The 25,144-nt window shown below is 33.9% G+C and overlaps 1 protein-coding gene and 2 long non-coding RNA genes across 4 annotated transcripts in view; all 3 read right to left on the reverse strand.

Moving 5' to 3' along the window:
- LOC126737268 (6-phosphofructo-2-kinase/fructose-2,6-bisphosphatase-like) overlaps positions 1-12,055 on the reverse strand; it is a 93,957-nt gene extending 81,902 nt beyond the window's left edge. Inside the window, exon 1 of the mRNA XM_050442091.1 lies at positions 11,352-12,055. Coding sequence (XP_050298048.1) covers positions 11,352-11,508 — 157 coding nt within the window. The 5' untranslated portion in view covers positions 11,509-12,055. The remainder of the gene's footprint in view (positions 1-11,351) is intronic.
- A 1,694-nt stretch (positions 12,056-13,749) lies between these two features.
- LOC126737280 (uncharacterized) overlaps positions 13,750-25,144 on the reverse strand; it is a 50,374-nt gene continuing 38,979 nt past the window's right edge. The window contains exons 2-4 of one of the 2 annotated variants that reach the window (XR_007660982.1): positions 15,272-15,400; positions 14,404-15,205; positions 13,750-14,009 (exon numbers count right to left, since the gene is read on the reverse strand). This is a non-coding gene — a long non-coding RNA (uncharacterized LOC126737280). Of the gene's footprint in view, positions 14,010-14,403; positions 15,206-15,271; positions 16,068-25,144 lie in introns of those variants that run through there. The other variant, XR_007660981.1, reaches the window with a different exon arrangement.
- LOC126737281 (uncharacterized) lies at positions 16,783-19,102 on the reverse strand. Its single transcript, XR_007660983.1, has 2 exons — positions 19,010-19,102; positions 16,783-16,976 (listed from the first exon to the last, which is right to left on the reverse strand). It is a non-coding gene; the product is annotated as an uncharacterized LOC126737281 (long non-coding RNA).

Below are 25,144 nucleotides of genomic sequence, written 5' to 3' on the forward strand. Positions count from 1 at the left end.
TTTATGAAATATCCCGACTAACCTATCCTTTTGAAAATATATTATTTATTTGATTATTTCTAACACAGTCGATCGGATTAACTCAGCCTACAATTCTTGATACAATCTGCAAATTGTACCCTGCAGATTTCCATTAAAATTGATTCTTGTATAAGAGCCTCATCTACCGTTTAGACATTCTCTAGGCTATTGTTAGAATTTCAGCCGAATCGAACTCGTATTTTGTTCTGTCCACGTGTGTAAGCGGATGTGTCTGCATGCTGTATTTGCTCATTCCGGACAACGAGAGCAACCGTGAGACCACTTCAGTGCAGTGTTTGATCCGAACGAGTTGCTGCGTCGTCCTCAGCTGTTAATGAAACAGGATCCACATACCATAGACCAAGCAACAGTTGAAACAGTGGACTGCACCCCAGTGAACGTACTGCTACCAGCTTTCCTATCGGCCAGAAAGGTGAAGGCTACCATTCTCTGGGATTCGCAAGGTGTGTCTACATCGCCTAACCAGAAAAAGGTAAAAGAGTTACAGGGCTCTACTATGCCCAATTATTGAGATGATTCGACGACAAATTGCAGAAAAACCGACAAATTGCTGTCTTATCCACCGTATTCTCCAGATTTGTCCCCGTGCAAATTCCTTTTGTTTAGAAACTTGAAAAAGTTATTTCCCGGACATAAATTTTAGTCGACTATTACACCACGGAGATCTACTTCGTTGTTGATGCTACCCAGCACAGCTCAACAAAATTTGTAATGTTATAGGTGATAGATCACACTAGATCACATATTTTTTGAATGTTAAAAATATACTAAAGAAATCGAGATGCTAGTGGTTAATTTACGCGTGGAATGTAAAGTGGCTAGTTCATTTAATATTATGCATTTATTGGCACTAGATAGCGGCGTGAAGTGTGTCTCACTGTCTTAAATGTTTTAGGATAGGATAATGTAGCTAAGAACCGTCCTATAAATTAGATATATCTATATATTAAAAAAAAGCATAATTTGCATAAAGGATAAAGAATATTTTTAAATCAATTATCAGAGTAGTTAGAAATATGCGATTCGTAATAATGGGAAATCAAATAAAATATAAAAATTGTAACTGGCTGCACGGTTAAATGCCACATGCCACCAAAAAAAAACTACTTTGTTGCATACCTACAGAAAACTTATTTTTTAAGCGGATTAAAGAATTTGTCGCATCGCTACATAAAGTATAAATCGATACACTTTAGGTTCGTAAAAGAAGGCTATGTTGAGAAATCAATCTCCACTTTTCCATAATGGGAGTTTTAGCTTTTGTAGGCTAAGTACTTATCGAGCAATCTTTTAAAATGTTAAAAACAGAAATAGACTATTCACAAATAAATTACAAAGCAAGCGACCTCTTAGGTCGACTCAAGGATCTTATGTTAAATAAATCAATATTTAGGTTTAGGTTGTTTAACAAACACATATACCTGTCTAGAGGATTATTAATTCCATTGGGCGTTCTGTAGAATGGAATAGTAAAAATTACATTATGGCACAAGACGCAAGCTATAATAAGAAACGTTAAAAAGAACAGGACCATCTATAACCCATAAATGGTCTTAAATATGCAAGTGCCACCAAATATATAACGGCGTTGGATAATTTATAATTGTTCTTCATGCTCGAATATTCATGATTTTCTTTTAATAAAGTAATATGGGTTCTATGAGCACAATATTTCAACAGCTTATGTTGGATCCTTTCTAACGCATCAATATGAGTCTCGTGATATGAATACCAACACATCAGAGCAATACTTCAATTTAGTCTTGGATAGGCAGCGATAAACCCTCCTAATTGAATAAAGGGGAAAATATTAACAGTTTTAACCATAACAAACCAGAGCAATTTTGAAGAATTCTTTAATATTTTAGATATTTAATAAGTCTCTCAAGCATTGACAGATAGCGTTTGACTAATATCGTGCTACAAGATGCTGCTCTTTGTTGTGAAAGAGTTAATCATACCGCATTAGGGGTGTTGTCTTAACGTGGTTCGCCTCTTTTTTTGCATATCGGACACAATAAATAATAAATTAGGTTCATATTGTTCAAATAATCTTCACACTTGGGAGTACCTCAAAGTTCGGTGCTCGGGCCTGTGTTAGTTCTTAAATTTGTAAATTCATGGTCCACAAATTTACTGCATATAGTCATGATGGGTATGCGTCGAACAAGTGCTGAGTATGATAATACATACATTCGACAACAAAGTGCAGCAAAATAGCACACTACTGCTGGAAAAGCATTTCACGAGATAAACAACTTTAAATGAATTTTTTTTTAACAACATGAAAACAAATTGTATAGTTTTTCACACCTGTCGGAGTCGGAATCACCTAAATCTTGATTTTATTCATGCATTTAAGCAATAATCCTTGAGTTCAAAAAAACAATAACATTTCTTAGCTTGGTACTAGATAAAATTCTTTCATGGCATATTGCAATAACAAAACAAACGTAAAAACACAAAGTCACGGTCTCATCAAATCCATATATTTTTTTTAAATGCTACACGTGTTTCGCTCCTATCAACTCTTGTTGTAATGTGATCTGTGTAGGTCTAGGCCTGATGATGCTCCGATAAAAGCGAAACACGTGCAGCATTTAAAAAAAAAATAAATAAATAAAAAAAATTATATAGATTTGATGAGACCGTGACTTTGTGTTTTTACGTTTGTTTTGTTTTCGTTTGGTCTCTTAGAGAAAAAATGGATGATACGTTTCTATATTAAAATAATTTGTCATTAAAATAAAGCAGCCTTTGTTATTCCATACCAAATATTAATGGATAAAAACCAGTTGGTGTGCGTATGCTATGCCATCATTCACTCTGGGATTCTGTATGAGATCCTGTTCTAGGGTTTTTCGGTGAAATCAGGCGTGTAGACGCTTTTTAGTCACTTGTGTAAATCCCATAGAATTTGTAGAAAATGGGAATTTCTTTATTGTAGACAAACTTTCCCAATTCAATTAGTAATAATTACAAGGACTTAAATTGTTAAACCACATCAACAAGTTGATAATTGCATGGAAGTAATGTTTTTTGAATGGTCACCAAATATAATTAATTATAAACAGATATAGTATATTCGTAAGATATTGCTATCTTGGTTGATATACATTTTATGACGAAACTTCTTTTTTCTTTTCAATCTATTCTCTGAATTGTTATATTAATTTAACGAACCGTAACGATACTGATATCAAATCGCCTGTATTTCATCATGGAATCGCGTAGCCTGGACTCTGACCCCATTGGAGATCCAACAATAGAATATTAAAATTTAAATCGTTTTCACGAGACGATTTGCGGTGGCTAAATAAAATCGCTTGTAAAATTCGTTCGTCACCGACTCTATTTTAAAACCCAGATGTCACTCAAAACACATGTTCTGGTTTTAACCAACCAGAAGGTCAAAACTGTTCCAAATTAATGAAATGATATATTTAGGGTCGCCGATTAGTAAAAGTTTAAATTGGATAATTTATTGCTTTTTATGCATACGGGGGCACTCAGACAAATGTTTATTTCATGTACTTTGAAATCTTTTAAAATCTCTTCCAAAGACAAGAGAGAGAATGAATAATAGGGCTTTTTTTATCCCTCTGTTTGGGTTGAAGTAGAAGTACTAATAATAGCAGGTAAAAAAAGTTGTACTATTTGTTTAGTCGCTTTAAATTGTAGGCTGTGAAATATATTTTTAGGCTTTCAGAGGCCTTGTAATCAAAGAATACAAGTTTAAATTTGGAAAATTGGGTATTTTCATCCGCTTTAAGCAAACTAACTAGCAAGCTAACAAGTATGCACACAGTATACTAAACTGTCTCAACTGCATCCAAAGTGACTTTCTAGAGTCAGATTCTTATTTATATTGGTATATAAGTGACTTGGTTTCGAAGGTGATGATAGATGATCTTCAGGGACATGCCAACAATTTTTTTAATTACTTAGTCACCAAAAATACATCTAATTGTTATGATAAACGAGATAAGAGATGCACACGAGTAACAATATAAGGTTGTTCTGTACATTTCATATATATTTGGTAAAATTGTCAATTGTCTTAATAAGCTGATATGTGGTCCTAATGGTCTACATAACAAAAGTAAGCTTGTACTATTGGGCTGCTTCTTTAACCATTCCTTAATAAATTATGTCCTTTTTTTTATCCTTTTTTCCCGTTTGTCTAGTTATGAAATTTCTTCGCTTAGTAAAGGACTATATGAGAAGCATTGTTGATGCATGATTTACGCATTGAAAGATACTTTATTGATCTTCTAATCTCAGGCAGAAAAATTTCAATCGCTTGACAGATCGGTGTGACAGAAACATCTAATTTTCAAAAACTATTTTATGGGTTTCTTGTAGCGTCATAACCCTTAGCTGCATCTACGACTCGTTTCTACCCTGTCCAGCACAATATCCTTCCAGTCTCGTACTCTCAATATTTTTACCGATATTGTCCCTCCATCTCAGCCTTGGTCTTTCTAAAGGTCTCTTTCCCACTGGGTTTTCCTCTCATACCCTCTTGTCAGACGGCCATTCGGCCGAAATCTGTACGTGTCCGCCTATATGAGCTTTTGTGCTTTTAATTCGTTTACTAAACCCTGTCTTGTACATTTTCTTGGGTTTATTTGTTCTTATTCGATATTGACCCGTTCTCTCATCCAATGTAGGCCCAAAGATTTTCCACAACATCTTTCGTTGAAAGCGTCTTAGCAGCAGTTCGTTCTATTTCGTCATTGTTCATATATCCGAACCATACGTAATAATTTGCTTGGTTACTGCCCAATAAATCCGTAATTTAGAGTTCCTAGATATCAGTCGGGACCTGGCCATTATTCAACATTATTAGACTTTTTGTATTCTTGGTTTTATTTCGCTACTGATATCGCTATCTGAGGTTATAATTGCTACTGGGTACTAAAATTGGTTTATGCATTCGAAATTGTAGGTGTGCATGGTTATGTTTCATCCTATTTTGATCTCCGTTTGACATGCATATAATTGGTTTTGTCCTCGTTGACCCTAAGACCTGCCTTCTTAGTCTTCTCTATGTCCATAAACATATTTCTTTTGTTTTAATCATACTGCTTCCTACAGTGAACTATCATCGGCATTTCACTGTAGGAAGTCATTTCTGAGCCCTTATTTGAAAATATATCCAGATCAATATTTCTAACTTTCTTCGTCCTTTGTCCAGCACTATATTAAAGTGCAATATCACAGGCCATTTTGGAAGAATTGTTTTTAGGGCCCTTTGGCATTTTTAGGTCATACTAATGTTTTCTTCTTCTGTGGTTTGTCTTTTCACCTAGGACCCCTTATGCAGCGTTGATTAATGATGTTCTGTTTCAGGTGCTCCTCTACATCCGACGCTTCTGTTGTGACTTTCTTCACTAGTTGTGTTTCTCGTTATTCATATCTGCATGTTTCTTCCTGACTTTGTTTATCTGCCTTCCACCTTTTTCCTGCTGATATTTCTTGTCATGGTTGTCTTAATCCTTGATCGTACCTTTACCCGCACCAGAAAGTGATCCGCTCCTGCATCTATCTCTTTAGCCTTTTATGTCAATGATGTTTCTAATATGTCTCGTTTTGGCTATTAGATGACCCATTTAGTTTCGTGTTTTCCCATCATTGGATATCTATGTCTCTTTGTAGATGTTTTTGTGTGGAAACATTGTCAAAGTAATCCTCAAACCGCTGCTAAGTTGACCATTCGTTGGTCGTTGTCGTTTGATAGCTCATGGAAGAAATTTTTTCCAATATGTGGCCAAACGCTTCTTCTCTTCATCCTTGGCGTTAACCAGAATGATGAACATGACCTTTTTAGGTACCAAACTTATGTTTTGTTCTAGTGCGAACAACGAGAATTCGTCTTTAACCTCTTCTTCTTTATCTTCGATTGGTGCCTGCGTCCCGATAAGTGTATAGGCAAAGTTACTTTTGTAATCAACCACTAAATTATCAACCTTTAAGGTTTTCTCCCTTAAGTAAAACTAGAGATTTGTGTGCGATAAATTTAATATAAATTAATTTAATATAAAATTTAATATTTAATAGACTGGTTGCCCTTCATAGAATATTCGATGACTTCACCAGGCCCATAAATCCCTCAAAACTAAATAGGTTAAATATTACTAGAAACTTAAATAGTAACAAATATAATTTACAACCAATATCTATATAAAAAATAACAAAACTATATAAGGTGTCTACTCTATACAAAAAGCAGAAAATTTACATAAATACATTAAATTGAAAATAGAGCAAATTTTATGTATGTTATTAATTAATGGGTTTATCCCATGCAGTAATTACCAATAAATAATTAAGTATGTATAGAGAAGAACTGAAATACACTTTTATTGCAAATACACTATTATCATGTAGTAGATATTTTTTCAGAAATCCATCTCTGTACCCAACCAAAGCAAAAAAATTACCTGCATGAATATAAGATTCTCATTTTTCTGTTTGGGTCAAAGTAGAAATATGGTTCCAGTAGATAGTCCAGGTATAAGAAACCAAATATTGCATGTTGTCCTCAAGCAAAAATTACTCTAACTTGTCTAAGCATCGAAATAAATTTATAAGCTCGCATTTATCTTATTAAAAATTTATAAATTATTGTTCTTTTTATGTACACAGGCAGACTTAAGATAAATTTTCAGTTACAGAAAAATTTAATGTTATTGAACTCTTTGTTTGGCCTGTTTAACTTGTGGGCCTTGAAAGATATTTTTAGGCTTAGCAAATGCGGTACTGCATGTACTGCTTGTTAATTGATATTATATACACTTGAAGACTTTGCCTTTAGCAAGATAAGATTTTTCAAAGTAATTTTACCAAATGTTGATGTGTGATGAGACTAAAGTGAAATTTTAAATATAATTACATCAATAGACGTAAAAATACAATGAATTTTCAAATACTGTCCAATGACACCCATCCAATGATAAGGCAGTATCATTACATAATTATAATATTCAAGACAAAGTGTATGTCAATTTTTATAAGTGGAGGTACTCTTGAAATTGCCTGACAAAGCCTTATAAACAAAGGCCCCAGCACCTCAGCTGGGGTAGAAGAGGTCCACAAACCAGCTAAGAATTTGAAGCAACATCAGATCCAGCTGAGTAAGAGCCCGAAACAGGAAAACACAAACAAGGCCACCAAAGAAAATGTAAACAACATTGTTAGAGAAGTTCAATCACCAGCTGCAAAGGCAAACCATGCAACTTTGGCTCTACAACCAGAAGAGCCTTTTCAGAAAGAAGCAAACAACATAATAGAGGAGAGTTCAGCAAGTAATGTAGAAGAGGGCAACAACAACTGGCAACTTGTCACAAATAGAAAACAAAGGAGACCAAAGCAGGCGAGACCTGAGCCGGTGCTTGGAGAAAACTGTACTTTTAGCTTAAGTGTAGCCACAAAAAAAGGATATTCATATCTGGACTAGGAGTGGATGTAGACTCTGCACAACTTGAGAAGTACATGAAAGAAAATGCTAATGTTTCTTGTAAGTGTGAGAAAATGAAAACAAAAAAGCAAAAATTTCTTAGCTCTTTTAAAGTTGAAGTGGAGCTTGAGGACAAAAAAAAGATCATGAACTCGCAGCTATGGGGTAAAGGTGTAGTGGTGAACCATTTTTTACACCTGAGATGAGATCCAAACAACCACCGATATCAGGAATAATAAACCCAGACGTTCAAATATTTACACAAAATATCCAGTGTATAAGAAATAAGACATTAGACTTAGAAGTCACTCTAGAAAAACTTAACAACAATTATGATATTTTATGCCTGAGCGAGCACTGGCTCAGGCCAAGGGAGGAGAATTTCATCCACATTGATGGGTACCAACTGCTTACTTGTTATACGAGAATAACTTGTTATAGGAGGTGTTTGCATTCTTGTCCAAGATGGGAAGGAAAAATATTATAGTGAGATGCTTAATATACAGAACTATAGCATTGAAGGACAAATTGAAGTATGTGGAATTTTAAATAAAAATCAAAAATTATTGATTCTGTGTGTATATAGGTCATGTCTTGGTGACTTTAATGTTTTCTTGGTGTCTTTGAGGAATTGTGTCAGAATTTATGTTCAGCTTTCAAAAATTTTAGGATAGTTATGACAGGTGATTTTAATGTCAATTTATCGCCAGAAAAAAATCAAAATAGGAGTGGGATGGAAAAGCAGAAATTTTTGGAGCTTTTACACTCTTATAATTTTAATCAAACAATATTTGATACAACAAGACCAAATCTATTAAATAAAATATCATGTATAGATAATTTTTCCATTAACTTTTTAGATTTTAGCGATGCTTAAGTATTGGAAACAGCCCTTTCTGATCACCATGCAATACAGATCTCAATTAATACAAGTCTAAACACCGACAAAGAAGTTGGTGCATGGAAAATGGGGAGAATATTTTCAAAATCTAAATTACAGGCTTTATGTTCTGAAATGACTGGCTGTGTGTGGGATGATGTGCTGGGGGAGGTGGATGCTGAAAAAGCTTTTAATAAGCTGGCAGGTATTTTGGATACTAACCTCAACCAAATATTTCCAATAAAAAAAATAAAATCAAAAAGCTCAAAGAATAGATCCTGAAAAAAAGATCAAAAAAGAAACACAATTTATTTCATCAAATGATTTCTGGCTCCTACCAATCCAACTGAAGTAGAGAACACAATAAAACAACTAAAAAATAAGAGATCAACAGGTCATGATGACATTCCTATTTCATTTTTAAAGCAGATTTCAGGGCAATTGGCAAGGCCTCTAGCTCATGTCATAAACTTATCAATTCAACAGGGTACCTATCCAACACTTCTCAAAATTGCTCTAGTTAAAGCGGTCTTCAAAAAACACAATCCCTCTGAACCTAAAAACTACCGTCCAATATCACTGCTCCCCAATATAAACAAGGTTTTTAAAAAAATTATATACACCAGGCTTGAAACTTATCTTGAGAAACATCAAATACTGACAGAATTAAAGAACGGGTTTAGAAAAGGCAGATCAACAGTTAGGGCTATATATCAAGCACTGCAGAAAATTATTAAATCAATGAATGATCGAAAAGCTACAATGGCAATTTTTCTTGACCTATCCAAGGCTTTTGACAGTGTTGACCATTCAATACTGCTTAAAAAACTAGAAGCCTATGGAATCAGAGGAGTTGCCCTTAAACTTCTAGAGTCCTATTTGTCAAACCGTAGGCAGTGTGTAGTTGACAGAATGAGTGATGGTAGACAGTTCAAGTCTGGTTACAAAGAAATAAAAAAAGGTGTGCCTCAGGGGTCCGTTCTGGGACCATTGCTGTATATAATTTACACCAATGATGTCACCAATGTCTATGATGATATGGTTATGTTTGCTGATGACACAAGTCTTATATGCAGCAAAAATACAGATTAGGAGTGTGCAAATCAAGTGGCCCAAACTGTTGGATTGCTAGAAGACTGGTTTAGCATAAATAATCTTCTGCTGAATGTCAACAAAACGCAAATATTAAACTTTAAACAACGGCCTAGTGAAAGCTCTCTAGTGAAAATTGGAAGGACAGAGATAAGAACACAGCAGTCAGCTAACTTCCTTGGGGTAATGATGGATGAAAGATTGGATTGGGGTGCCCATGTTGAGTTGGTGGCAGCAAATATGTCCAGATATTGCTTCGCTTTGAGACTAATAACACAGGAGGTGGGTACAGTGGCTTCCCTTTCAGCATATCATGCCTATATATAGTCCAGAGTCAGATATGGTATAATTCTTTGGGGGAATTCGGGGGACTCTGAAAGAGTTGCTATCTTGCAAAAAAGGTGCTTGAGAACTATATTCAATTTACCCTATCAGGAATCCTGTAAACCATATTTTATTAATCATAACATCCTAACATTTTATTGTATTTATATCTATGAATGTGTTTCATTTATCCTTGACAATAAAATCTTTTTTGAGAATCTGAAAGGGCAACATCCGCATAATACTAGGTTCAAAAACAATTTCAAGACTTGTAAACCAAATTTTACATGTGTTAAGAAAAATGTGGTACATAGTATCTTAGATGTCTGGAATAAACTCCCAATAAACTTCAGAGAAAAATCAGATAAAGAAAGATCTAAAAATATATCTGCAAGAAAAGGCCTTTTATTCTCTTCCTGAGTATATGGCTGAAAATTTAAGTGAAACTCTCATCTACTATTGTGTATTAGTGCATGAGTTAATTTGTGAATGAATGTTATATTTTCTTGTTATTTAATTTTTGTGTACTCGCGTTTTGCCTTTTTATTTATATTTAAATTTAATATTTTGATAAATCATGACATGAATGGATGTATGAATGGATAAGTGACTGAATGCTTTAAATTTTATAAATATTTTAATTGTATACTTAATTAAGTTAGAATTTTTTTACTGACAAAATCCACACCTCACATAGGTAATAAAAAATGTGTATTGTTGTAACTACATGTTTTATGGATTTAATAAAGGATTTTTGATTTTTTTTTTTTTGACATTGTTTCTAATTTAGATGTTACCGACCTAATTAGGGAATTTGCATATAAAAAGTCAAGAAAAGTAAATGTTAGCATTTAAACCAGAGTTCTAATTACTTTTTTTTTTTAATTTCTTCAAATTAGTATGTAAGTAAAATATATTTTCTTTAGGTGTTTATATCGATGTAATTACATATTAATATAGAAATACTTATATAAATAAATAACATATGCTTTTATGTATATTTTTTGTATAGATAATATTGATATATTGATTACTATATGTGTGTTTGGAATTTAATTCAATATGATTTTTTTATTACACCTTTTTTTTTAAACATTGTACTTTGGTAAGAGCATTTTTTAAAACACTTTTTATAAAAATCACTGCAGAAGGGGCAGCAAATATAGCTCTTGCACCCAGGCGGCAAATACCCTAGACTCGGCCCTGGTTTTTCTCTAGACTTTATTTTAGAAGTTTAAAATCAGATTTAATCCTTAAATTTGGAAAAAATATATTGCCTGCAGAATTTATCTGGCTGATTGTAAAAATTTGATTTTTGTTTCTGATTCTCTTGCTAACTTCCATGAGGTAGAAATCATAATAAAACATTCCTAATGCCTACCTGGCCTATCTATAGCTTTAAGAATAAAATAACCAAAACAAACACCCAGTGATAAAAAGAGAGAGAAAGGAAGAGGCTTAGTTTCAGATCATGTGGTTTCTGTTTATTTTCATAGAAAGATAATCTTAACACAATGGATTTATTTTATTCCAAAAGTAATGGGAACTTACCACATGACATTTCCGAGTTAGATTCTTTCTCTGGTGCTCCTAAAATTGGTTCCATTGTAGCTGTTGGCTGATGATCAACAATATTCTCAATCTCGATACTGTTTGGGGTCAATACTTTGTCGGATTTCCGGCCGTCAAAGCAACAAGAGTAGTTCATATACGACCAAACTTTAGCAAGAAAAATAATAGATCGCGGCTTAATCCAAGATTCTCAAAGAAAAGAAAAAGGAAATAACAACTAGAGAAAATTCTCGGAAAACTCCTCTGAAAAGTGGTCCGAAGAAGTATGGATAATGAACTTTTTTAAGATTAGTCTCATACCAATCCTATATCGAATTTCAGTAGCCAGGTTTGGCACTTTAATTAAACCTTTTGTCGGAAAGTCTTTTTACGAAACAACGGGGTGATGTTTACATCACCGCTAGTTAAAAACTGTACACGGAAAAAGGCCGATTATAATAAAATAAATATTATATAAGATGGAATATAAATGAGCAGGTCACCACTACACGACGGCACACAACTTTCTAGTCGCTCAAAAAAAATTGCCTTTGATAAGCAACGAATGGACAGTTGATAACGACTGTAAATTTGGTGAAAGCAACGTCTGAACCTATCAGAATAGTCCTTAACCCGGCTCTAGTTTAGTATAAATAGAGAAACACGCTTTTGTTTTGATTTCGTTCACAAACTCGACTGGTTTCACTGGTTTGCTTCATGTAGTAAGCGGTCTCGTTGCCGTACATTGTTGCCAATACCTTAAGCAAAATTTCGTTAAGTTTTACCTGAATAGAACTTATCTCTCGGCCCTAAACTACGCTCATTTTAATTGAAATAATAATTGATAATTCCCATTAGAATGGTATTTATTTATAAACAAAGCATTCTATACTCTGTTTCAGAAATGTATAGAGTAATAAACTGGGAATTTCCGTCCTGTTTGGCTAAATTTCGTGGTCGTTTATAGGCGTAGGTACTTATAATATTTATTATAAGTATAATAAATATTTATTATAAGTATTATACCTGCTATTACTATAGGTACTTAATTAAATTTTCATGGATTAAATGCCTTTATTTCTAAAGAGATACCTTTTAACTCGTTGCAGCATGCAAAAAGAGGGACAGGTAAAAATCATAAGGTAACATTATATAAGATATATTAAGTCTCATAAAAAAACAAATCCCAGTTGCACCCCTTTGGCGAATCGTTTTCAATGTTTATCAGTGGATAACAATGGGCAAAACTCATAAATTGACCCAAAACCGGGTGGCACTACCTGCACTCGACGAAAAGAAAGAATTTTACATTGAAACTAATACCTAACTAAGGTAGTGGCATAAAATATTGGTGGATCACCAGGTACCACTTTTGCATACCTAATGAGGTTTTATTGCTCTATACATTTCTGAAATAGAGTATAACAGATAGTCATGGCATTGACAATGCTAGGTATACAGTGTGGCCCAAATTGGGTGTACATGTAAGCATACGTTAAAATACAAATATGCCTAGCCAATGAGAGCGCTTCGGCATCCGCGAGGGCGTGGTATGCGAACCGCCAAATTCAAAATAGGAAATTTTCAATGTATGTAGAGTTTTTCTATTCATATTTATATTTAATTAGGTTTTTATGATGCGTATATATTTTAGATGAAGAAAAGTGCAATATGCATTAAAAACATTTAATAAGAAGATATTTTAGCTATTATTAGTATATGGATTATTGATTTTTTTTAATATTTACAGCGTGTGATCAATTATTATTTTTAAAATATTTTATAAATACTTGCCAAATTTGGTTTTTATAGCAAATTATCTCTTTTAATGACGAAATTTGTTAATCATTTGGTATAGCGGTACGTGTAAGCGCAATGTATGAATTATTTAATTATTATTGTTAGTTAAATATTAAAAATGGGGTGATACGAAATTGAATTGGTGTGTAGAGCTGATAAATTAATTGGTTAATAGGTGGATGAGTGAATAAATAAAAAAGTTAGAAAATAAAAATAAATGGCAATTAAATTTTTTAACAATATATGGTGAACATTTTAAAGTTCGCATTTTTACATACCTCTGTGTCATAATTCTAATATGCACCTTAGTAATATAATAAGTGTCAATTGTTATTTGAAAGTATAATATTATTTTAAATTGTCCACTACCACTATACATTATACTTTAGTGGTTGATAATTGATATAAAGTATATATATATATGGTTGGAAAAGCTGTATAAAGTGTAAATATGACTAAAAAGTCAAAGTATAAGAACAGAAAACAAAAAAAAAACGTAGAAATTATATTTTAACTTTGTTTATTTCAAATAATAAAAAATCTATAAATTTATTTGTTATTTAAATATAATAATTTATGGTATTTTTAAAATCAACAACCTCAAAATTAAATGCAAAGAGGCTAAATGTATTAATCTGGTATATAGTATGTAGTATGTAGACTCGCACTTCTTTAGCTTATTTGTCATCTCGGCTCGTCATGTATATACAGCCCAAACCATTCAAACTTCCATACAATAGTAACATGGAAAAAAATTACTGCTCTGTATACATTTTAATTCATAAATATATACTCATAGAGGATCTTCCCCCTCGTTCGATGCCAATTTCAAGTTAATCCAATTAGCTTTTCTGCACCCTAAAAAATATTAAAAACATAGCAAACAAAATGTAATAGAAAATGATTAGTTGAATATTAACATACAAAATAAGCTAACATTTTAGTCTTAAAATAAAAGATATAAAAATAGTTATAAAGAAACCAACACCTATGACGTCTTATAACTTGTTTTTACAATTTGAAACCTACACCAAATTAAGCCTTACAAAAACTATACCTAGTTATGTATATGACCTCTTACATAAAATTTGTATTTACAATTTGAAACCTGCACCAAAACCTTACAAAAAATATACTTAGTTATATTATATTGATTATAACACAAAATACCATATAAAATACCACATCCTATTTTTGTTAACTTCACAGCTATAATACAAACATAAAAAAATAACTACAATTCAAATATTACCTAGCCATTAAATACACAAAGAAATCTAGCTTATTTTTTATTTGGATAGATACATTTGTTTTTCAATTTTTCTTTTCTTTTCAATGTCCTGAGAATTTTCTTCCTCCACTTCTTTATTTTTAAATTTGTTGATTACAGCCATAAATCTGGCAAATGCATTTTTATCTAAACTTCTACCATAACTACAAATCTCTTGCAATGCAATCTTAAAATAAGTATAAACGATGTAATAAAAATGTAACTTATATTTTACTCAAACTACTTCTCGATTTTCTTCAAAGTCCATTGCAGAACTATTGACTTTCATTTTTGAACTCTCCTGAATAAAATGGTTTACATCCTCCTGATAATTGATTTGGCTAGTTGTGGGTTGATCAACAAACAAAACATTATCCTCTTCCTCTTCACTCACAGTTGGGGAACCTACAACAAACTCGCTCCTCTGCTCAAAAATGGCTACAGCATGTATATGTTTACAAAGTACTGTTTAGACAGAATTTTCTGGACACTCACATCTGTATTTATGAAAACATATTTTACAGATGTTACAGTATCCAGTGCGACATTGCTCATCACATAGTTCATGACAAGACACAACATAGAACTTACCACTTACCGAAACACTTTGTACTTTAAATTTTCCAAATTCCAAAAATTCTACCTTACCATTCATTTTTTCTGCTTTGTTATGGGCTTCTATTACAATTTTATGCTGATAGCTATTTGAGTTTGGTCTTGTTGACATGTTTCTTAAATGCGAATGCTTCCCCCAGACTTCTCACTTTGCACGCGCTATTAAATCCTAAAAGTAAACACAACAAAACATACTTATGTATGTTTGATAATGATAACTAAGACTTTGTACAACCTGATATCACTCCTGTTGCAATTGTAAAATATGTGTTCTTCTCCATTCTTAAACTTGTTTCGGGTCTGACAAGCATAATCTACTTCCCTATTATCTTGTGCCCTCCAAGATGTGAATTCTTCAAAATTTCTAAAATTTAAAATTGATTCTTTGACAGTTATATGGTGAATATCCATAGATGCCATAATTGTCTAACAGACAGCAACAAATAAGTGCAAATATTGGTTTAAGTGGAAGGAAATTATGCACTAAGAAACACTGGCAAGTTTATTGAAAGGTAATGAAACTCAAACACTAAATTGTTTGTTTTTGAGCCCAAAACCAGCACAGATATGGATTGTATAGATAATGGAGTAAACACTCAACACTATATACTATGAATTTTCACTCAAATAGTCGCAAAGTTGATATAATTGTTGATAATTAAATCAATTATTAGGAAGCAAGCAAAGCAAATAAAATCTGCAATATAGGTTAAGTTAAACCATAGAGTAATTAAAAGTATAATTAAAATTTAATATTTATTTCTCTATGAGTTAAACAAAACCAATGCCTTGATTTTTCAATTTCCGTAGCTAATCGGCAACGAAATTTGACGTACGAACTTTCACGAAAGGATCAGCAGTGCTGCTCCACTCTCAATTTCTCTGATTGGCTGGGCATATTTGTATTTTAACGTATGCTGTACATGTATGGGTATGTTGGAAACTATAGGAGATTGAAAATTGGTTAAATGGATAAAGTTGTAGGGCATTTAGTTACCAATTAAGTGCCGCTTTCAGAACGATTTTATCTTTTTCCGATTTTGAAATATTTGGAAAAAATCAAAAAGTTGCATTTTTGAAAAAGGTCTGTATTTTTTTTATTTCAACGTATTTTTAAAATCCGTAAAAACATTATTAGGACAACTTTTTAAGGACAACGCATACTTGAATTCAGTTTTTGTTTTCGAGGTTTCGGTTCTGAGATTCCATGCTCAATTTCTATTTTTCTTATGGCGGCCATTTTGTTTTTTTGCTAAATTAAAAAGATCTTTTTTTTACCTTTAAAATGATGTATAATACTTTATGAAAATACTTTATGTTTACGTCAAAAAATTAAATAGTTTATTTTTCGCTGAGTTGGTCATGACTTTTATTGGCATTTTGTCGTACACACAATTATTATTAACTTACTTGTTAACTTGCTAACTTATACTTTTACGTAATTTCTAAAAAAAACAATTAACTACTTGTAACAATAATATTAAATGAAACTATTCAAAATGACGGCCATTTTTGTTAAAACATTTTTCACATTTCTTTAAAACACTTCTAGCTACCTTGCGCAGGGTGTTTCTATTTATACTATTTAAGACATTCCGAACCCTGTCTTCTAGTTGTTTGAGAGTCAGGAGCTTTAAACTCGTAAACTTCATTTTTAACATGGACAGGGCTTATCTAAAAGGTAGGTACCAAGCGCCAAATTGCCATTTTTGAGTTAAGTATACCAACGGACGTAAAATGTCAAAACTTGTCTTGTCTTGTCTTGTTTTGTTGATGGCTTTGCTGCAAGGCAATTGCCAGCCCGATTTGGGTGAGACTCCTTCTTTGTCTGGCTCTGGACCATGCAGGAATCTCCGAAATATCTTCTTATATTACAACTTTGCTCGTTCTGTTTAGCTTGTGACTATAGCTTTGTCTTGTGTCGGCTTTATGGTTTGTGGCTATAATACGGGAGGAAAACGTTAGTATTACAACAAAAGGAATGAGGGACCACACCAAGCACTAAAACAAGCGGGATTGTAGGATACAAGAGGGGTATTGGATAGTTGAGCTTCAAAGTTTAATCTTATTGATATTTATAAATCGCATGATTATTTCTATTGATTCGTCGTCGGGGGCAGACAGAATTTGAGTTATGGATAATGGTGATATTTTCTTTTTTAATACAAAGATTCAAAACAAGTCTAGATCGGGTATATTATTAATAGGGCATTCAAAAAATATGTGGTTTGGGTCATCAAACATACCGCAGTCGCAATAAGGGCTATCTTTCATTTTAATCTTATATAGATGGGCGTTAGTCAGGCAATGACCTGTGCGCATTCTAATTATTGTTGTAACGTGATTTCTATCCAAAAGATGATCTTTAAATTATTTACTCCTGACATTAATGTGAAGGGAAAATTGATTTTAGTTAAATGAATCTGACTGAGAGCCGGGATCAATATCCATATCAAAATTTTGATTGAATAAAAAGGTTTTTATTGTTCTTTTATTGTTTTCTGACATGTTTAAAAATGCATCGATGATGCTTTTAACTTCATCTGGGTACCAAGAAGATTCATGAGAATTAAAACTATGAACTGCACTTGTAGAAGGCATTTGTGTTTTGAGACTGTTTTCTTTTCTTAATGAAAAAATTGGAGAGCTAGTTTCTTTTTGGGGTCTAGAGTTAGGGGAAATTAAATTATCATTATGTGCCTTTACATCATAACCTTTATGAATTATTCTTTTCTTTGTATTATTTTCAGAGACTACTTGTTGGTATGATCTTTTAATAGGGTCAGTTTTTGCATGTTGGGTTCGTCTTTGTGATGGTTGGATTACATTCTCTTTTAGATTGTTCTTTTCAGGACTATTTAGGTTTTTAATATTGGGGAAGTCAGAAGGATGATATACAAATTCATTATGTGTCAAATAGGTCTTTTTAACAATTTCGCTTGCATCAAAAAAGGGAATATTTTCGAATGCCATTAACTCTTTTATGTTTTTTTGCCTAGTATATTCGGGGCAGCTTTTGTCTGTAGATTTATGGGGACCTTTACAATAAAAACATCTAGTTTCGCAAGGGGGGTGCTCCTCTAAATCAGATTTTTTTTCCTCACCACATGTGAAGCACCTTTCTTTGCCTTTACAGTTAGTGCGAGTATGACCATACCGTAAACATCTAAAGCACTGTGTTACAGGGGAGATGTATATAGAAATGGGTCTTTCCAGTCTATAGATATTTAGGGATTTGGGAAGACAAACACCTTTAAATGTAATAAGAACCGAGCCAGTGGGTTCATATGTTATATCTTTGTCTTTAATTATTTTTCGGTTTAATCTTTTAACCTCTAGAATTTCTATGCCGGTATCAGTTTTAGAACATTCTAATATTTCTTTTTCGTCTATTTCTATGTCAATTTGCCTGACTAACCCTTTGCAAGTCACAAAGTTAAATGGAATATAGATTTTATAGCCCTTATTTAACAGGGTTTTGTTTTTAACAAAATTATTTGCAGATAGGAAATTAATGAATTCTACAGAGATCCTGTTTAAGCCTTTATTTTTTATTTTTTTAACGTCTGTCAGATTTAGGTTAAAAATGTCTCTAGCAATTTTAATATTATTAAATTTGCCTACATTAAAACCCACTTTTTCAGTGGATTCTAAATAGACAATAAATGGGCCAGTATCATTTTTAGAATAAAAAACTGGTTCTTTTTCAAGGTTGTTTTTTTTTAATGTTTGAAGCCTCTATTGAAATACTACAAACATCAACATTGCCATTATCTATACCGTCACATTCTTTTAGCATTGTTGCCATGGGCTGGGGGGGGCCGCCCTCCCCTGCTTCACTCATAATACTTTAACTTTAAGCAATGTAATTGGAAATAAGCATGCACAAAATGGAGATTTTTTTAGCCAAAAAGCAAATAAAAGCAAGCTAGTATGTAGAAAGCTTTAACCACTTAGAATAAGCTCAACTTACCTTTTACACGCGCAGAAACAGAAAATAAATTAGTAGGACAAGATCGAAACACAGCCTCCAAAAATTTACTGTAGCCTGTGTCGCGATCGCAAGCCGAAAAAAAGAAAAAAAAAAAAAAAGATGTCAAAACTTATTTATCTAAAAAGTTTCAAACGCCAATTTGATGCGACAGACCTCTTTTGGTAAAGGTTACCAACTATCTTGCTGGGCTTTTTCCAGAAATCTGCTTATTTCTAAACAGATCCAAGTCGCTTGGATTCATTTTGACAAACATGTTCTATTTTGAGTGGCGTGTTTCACGTGTTATTGTTTTTAATACGAAACAACTGCTTGTTGTTTGCGGTTACTCTGTTTAAAAGTTTTTCTAATTATATTTTTGTAGTTAAAGTCTTAAAAATGAGTCGAAGAAGTGCTTTAATATTGAATATGGCGTTAACGCAGGCAGATTGTGAATTCGGTAATTATGCGAAGGCTGTACCGGTATGTATTATTATTTTAATATTCACTTATTTTTAGGGTTATAGTTTTTTTAATGTAAAATACTAAATTAAATAGCAATTTAAAACACTACTTTTATACTTTATGATGTAAATAGTATTATTTTTAATATTGTAGCAAAAACAAGCACATGGGTCTTATATTTTTTCAGATTGTCGCTTGGATCTTTTTAAATAAATAGAGTTTTTTTTTACTAATATTGATTGCTCATTACTTACGTCTGAACCTGTTGATCTAACTCACACCTCAGATCATAAGGGCATATTATTTAAATGTCAAGTGGCTCGCACAAACTTTAAAACTCGGATAAACTACAGACCTATTACTGATGTAGGATTGTCTACTTTATGTAACACTATGTCCTCTCTAGACTTTGATTTTATTGATAATATGTCTCTAAATGTGGATTTGCGCTTTCAACTGTTTATTGATTCTATAAATGATGCAATTAAATTTTATTTTCCTGAAAAATCAAGACTACTCGGTCAATTGTAACGAACGTGTTTACCATCGGTCTCAAAATTATTAAGTTTTTAAGTGGGTTAATGTCTTTAAAAGTTAAGTTATTGTGTAGGAGAGTATTCCGCTCGCTGTAAACAATGGGTAAAGTCCAAAAAGAAGACACTGCCAAGTCCCATAACTTAATAGTCTCATAACTTACAACAATAACATAAACAAACCAGTGTCATTTATCAAGAGTGCATCTAACCACATAATTTTTTAATTTTTATTTTTCTCTGTGCATTAAACCTTAAGTAGCGTTGGACTGCAATATCGACACAGTTTTTCCTCCCACGAACAAGTGGCGTTTTCCACTTCGTGGTTTGAGTGGAGCTGGGCGAGGGTACCGATATCGCAATGTCTGGCTCTTGCACTAAGTGTAAGACTGCAGTTACTTGCAGAGAACCTAAAAGAAATGGGGAGGTTTTTGGTTACCCTTGCGACCATTGTAGAAGCATGGTCTGTCAAAGCTGCAGTGACTTAAGTGCTACTGAAATCAGGGCAGTGGTGTTAAGCAAGAGATCTATGCCCCTCTACTGTAAAGAGTGCTTAGGCAGCGTCAAGCAGCTGCTGGGACTGATCGATCGTGTAGGAGTACTCGAAAGGGATGTTGGAGTGCTGAAGACTGAAATATCTAAACTGCCTGTTGTACTGGATGAACTTGAAAGGGTCAGAACAAAGTTGGATGCATTACAGGTGGAGGTTACCTCATCTAAGATGCCATTGGCTTCCAATGGCAAGTCTCAACAACCACCACTTACTCAATCAAACGCCGAGGCTAGTAATGTTGTGTTGCAGGAAATTATTGAGAGGCAAAAACGTAACTGCAATTTAATGCTTTTTAACCTAAAGTCCGAGTCGTCTGAAGATCCGACTTTCACAGCAGACATCTCTACTCTGCTTAACGATGTGTGTGGCCGTAATATTCCTATATCCAAGGCGTCTAGATTTGGAAAACCCAACTGTAATGGCTGCAGACCAGTTAAGATCACACTGGTGAACCATGGGGATGTCGGAATCCTACTGAAGAACAGGAGTAAGTTCTCAGGAAAACAGATATACATTGAGTCTGACCTTACCCCGGCTCAGTTGGAACACCTTAATAAAGTCAAGGAAGAACTAAGGCTGCGCAGGGACCGTGGTGAGGATAACCTCTTCATTAAGTATATCAATGGTATTCCCGCAATAGCGGCAAAAAACCAAGGGCAACCACCTCCCCCTCCTTAAAAAATCTAGTTTCTTGCTATTACCAGAACACCCGCGGCCTGCGCTCCAAGACCAATACCTGTTTTAGTGCTGCGTCTACTTCTGGCTATGATATTATTTCCATCACAGAAACTTGGCTCCAAAATGATATACTTGATGGTGAAATCCTTCCCAACTCATACGTAATGTACCGTTCTGACAGAAGAATTGACCTTGTTGCTGCTTCAAGGGGTGGTGGTATTCTACTGGGGATTCTGAACCACTTCTCCTCGGAAGCCCTCGAGCTCTCTGCGATCAGCCAAGAAATACCGGAAATCGATCTGGTAGGATGTAAAGTCAAATTTAATCATTTCATACTGTATATTTTTGTATTGTACGTTCCTCCTTCCATCGACTCCGTGCAATTAGAACGCTTTCTCGAAGCCTTTTCCATGGTTAATGTAATCTATTCTGAACATGTGACTATCCTGGGAGACTTTAATGTCCCCACTTATATTGAACACTCGGTAGCTCCCAATAGTAAATGTCAACTTCTAAGTAATTTTTTTGATTTCCTAAACTATAAGCAATTCAATAACGTGGTAAATAACAATCTTCGCTGTTTGGATTTAATCTTTGCAAGCTTTAATATCTCTGTACTTAACAGCGGTGCATCTCTTGTCCCGGAGGATACCTACCATCCTTCTTTGTCATTTGAATTCCATGCTGGCCTTATCTCTCTCAATAACCTACCCCTTAATAAAGCTGAAATAAAGGAATTTAATTTTAGAAAGGCTAACTTTCCGCTTTTGTATCAGCTGCTGCTAGATACTGATTGGTCGCCTGTCATGGTGCAGCAGGACGTCAACTCCGCATGTGATGTTTTTTATGTTATACTGAACAACACTTTCGCTAGAGCGGTACCCTTCAAGGTAAAACGTAAAAGACGTTTCCCTCCCTGGTTTTCGGCGGACATAATTCGTAATATATATAAAAAGGAAAGAGCATTTCGTGATTTTAAGATTTCCAAGTCTAAACATCATCTAGAGATATTTAGATCTCTGCGCAAGACAATTAAAGCTCTAACTGCACAAGCCTACAAAATGTACATCCATAGTATTGAGAACAAAATAACCTCCGATCCGAGTGAATTTTGGTCTTTTATTCGAAGCAAACGTAATCAGTCTCAAATCCCCGGCTCAATGAAGCTTTCTAACCAATCATACAATACGCCTGACAGCATTGTGTCCGCTTTTGGAGATTATTTCAGGAGTGTATACACGAACTCACTTCCCAGCGATCATCCTGTCGTCTCTGAACCTCCCTTAACTTGCATAGACGTCGTCGCGCTCGCGGCTACCGACATTATAATGGCGAGCAAGTGTCTCAAAAGCAAAATGACCTCTGGCCCAGATCTAATTCCTAGTTTTTTAGCTAAGGACTGCTCTGTTGCACTTACAGACCCTCTGCTCCACATTTTTAATCTGATCCTTAACACAGGTATTTTTCCCAATATCTGGAAGCAAGCTAAAGTTTGCCCTATCTTTAAAAAGGGCGATGCTGGAACAATAGAGAATTACCGCCCTATATCCATTCTGTGCAATTTCTCAAAGTTATTCGAGTTGGCTCTCTATAAATTAATTTTTCCCAAGGTAAAGTCCATGCTGGCCAATGATCAACATGGCTTTGTTTCTGGCCGCTCATGTACTACAAACCTAGCATTCTTCTCTCAGTTTGTGTGCGAAGCACTTAATGATAGAAGCCAAATCGATGTTATCTACACAGACTTCCAAAAGGCTTTTGACCAGATTGACCACTTCAAACGTATCAAAAGTCCAATTGCCTTTAATTACTCAGTTAATGGAGAGTCTCTGGCAAGGTCTACCTGTTTCAAGGATCTTGGAGTCACCTTTGACCAAAAATTTTTTTTTATCCCCCACATCGAAGATACTGTTTCTAGAGCTACTCGCATGCTAGGCTTTATTATTAGAAATTGCAAACTTTTTTTGAACACTGCCACTGCCAAAACGCTCTACTATGCATTTGTTAGATCCAGGCTGGACTACTGCTCCCTCATTTGGTCTCCCATTTACAACCAGCACATTCACCTATTCAGTCCAACGGCGATTCCTTAAATGTTTGGCATTTAAGGATGATGGAGTCTATCCTCCAAGGGGTTTTGACCATAACCTGCTGCTCTCTAGATATACTGAACGGTCACTTGCGAAGAGGAGAGAAATGCATTCGGTGAAATTCTTGTTTAATTTACTTAACCATAAAATTGACTGCCCATCCCTTTTGCAAAGGATTTGCTTTCATATACCACGCCCAGGATTCAGACAGTGTCCAGCTTTTAACTTGGACACAGCTAGGTCCAACATTCTGTACCAGAGTCCTATTCACTTTATGTGTCAAAACTTTAATACTATTGCTGATTCTTGTGACATTCACCATAACGATTTGGCACTTATCTTGAATCACCTGCGTATGGTCGGTGGGGGAGGCTAGGTTATTTAGTTTTTAGTTATTTAGTTTTTAGCTTGAATACATTTATTTACTCATTTTTTTTTTTGGTCTTTTGATTTAAATTAATTCTTGATTCTTATCCTAATTTAGTGTTGATTTTTTATTATTTATTTTCTCAAGTTCACTACTTTTTTTTTTTATTATATAGCAATTCTTTTATAGTTCTTTTATAGTTTATTTGCATGAATCTAATACAATTCATGAATTCGTACATTTATATATTTAATTGATTTTCCTGTAACTGGGTATATGTAACCTGTTGGAAAAATAAAGCTAAATAAATAAACTAAAAATAAATAAATGATAAATCTCCTAGGGTGGTGAATTGGTTTGATGGTAACTTGAGAGATATGCGGGAGAGGCTAAGGTTCCTTGTATCATTACATAAAAGAGACCCCATTCTCGTGCCAAAAGAAATGTTATCTGATTATAGGAAAAGGTATAGACATGCAATTAAAAATGCTAAAATTAAATAAAATGATGATTTTATTATGAATTCAAGTAACCGCCAGCAGGCTATGTGGAGCATTATAAATAATAAAAATCAAAATTTATCAAAGAAAAGCTCATCACTTAATGCAACTAGTTTTAATCATCATTTTTGTTCCATCGCTGAGAAAGAATTAAGTAAACTTGAACATACTGACCAAACTTTTCAAGTATATCTGAACTCCATTCCACATACCAACTTGTTACCCTTCAGGTTTAGAACAGCTAGCCCTAATGAGGTCATGGAAGCCATTGATGAATTAAAAAACAGCCACAGTAAAGACTCTGATGGAATGAACACAAAAATTATCAAAGCTATAAAAAATGAAATTATCATTCCCTTAACTAAATTAATCAACCACTCAATACTCACTGGCATTTTTCCAGCAACATTTAAAACTGCAAAAGTTGTACCTCTTTTTAAAGGTAAAGGATCTGCTGATGACTATAATAGTTATCGTCTCATCTCCCTCTTACCTATTCTGTCTAAAGTGCATGAACGAATCTTAAAAAACCAGATTAATGACTATTTTGAGTCAAATCAGCTCTTTGCAGTAACTCAATTTGGCTTCAGGAAAAACAGGACAACAACTTTAGCTATAGACCATTTTACAAGCAATATCCTGGAAGGATTTGAAAAGTTTCTTGATTGGCCTCGTTCCTGGATCTCACAAAGGCTTTTGACTGTGTGACACATAGCATTCTTCTAAAAAAACTGGAAGCCTACAATTTTCACTGGGAAGCAATTAAGATGCTTGAGTCATACCTGTCGAATAGAGTTCAGTTTGTTGTCTTTAATCAGAATAAGTCTGATATTAAGCCTTTGAAATATGGAGTTCCACAGGGGTCTGTCTTGGGACCCATACTATTTCTTATCTACATAAATGATCTGGCGTTCTGTTTGCTGATGACACAACTTACTATCAAAGCTATCAC

Source organism: Anthonomus grandis, chromosome 6 (assembly GCF_022605725.1).
Source record: "Anthonomus grandis grandis chromosome 6, icAntGran1.3, whole genome shotgun sequence".
In the NCBI taxonomy this organism is placed as follows: domain Eukaryota; kingdom Metazoa; phylum Arthropoda; class Insecta; order Coleoptera; family Curculionidae; genus Anthonomus; species Anthonomus grandis.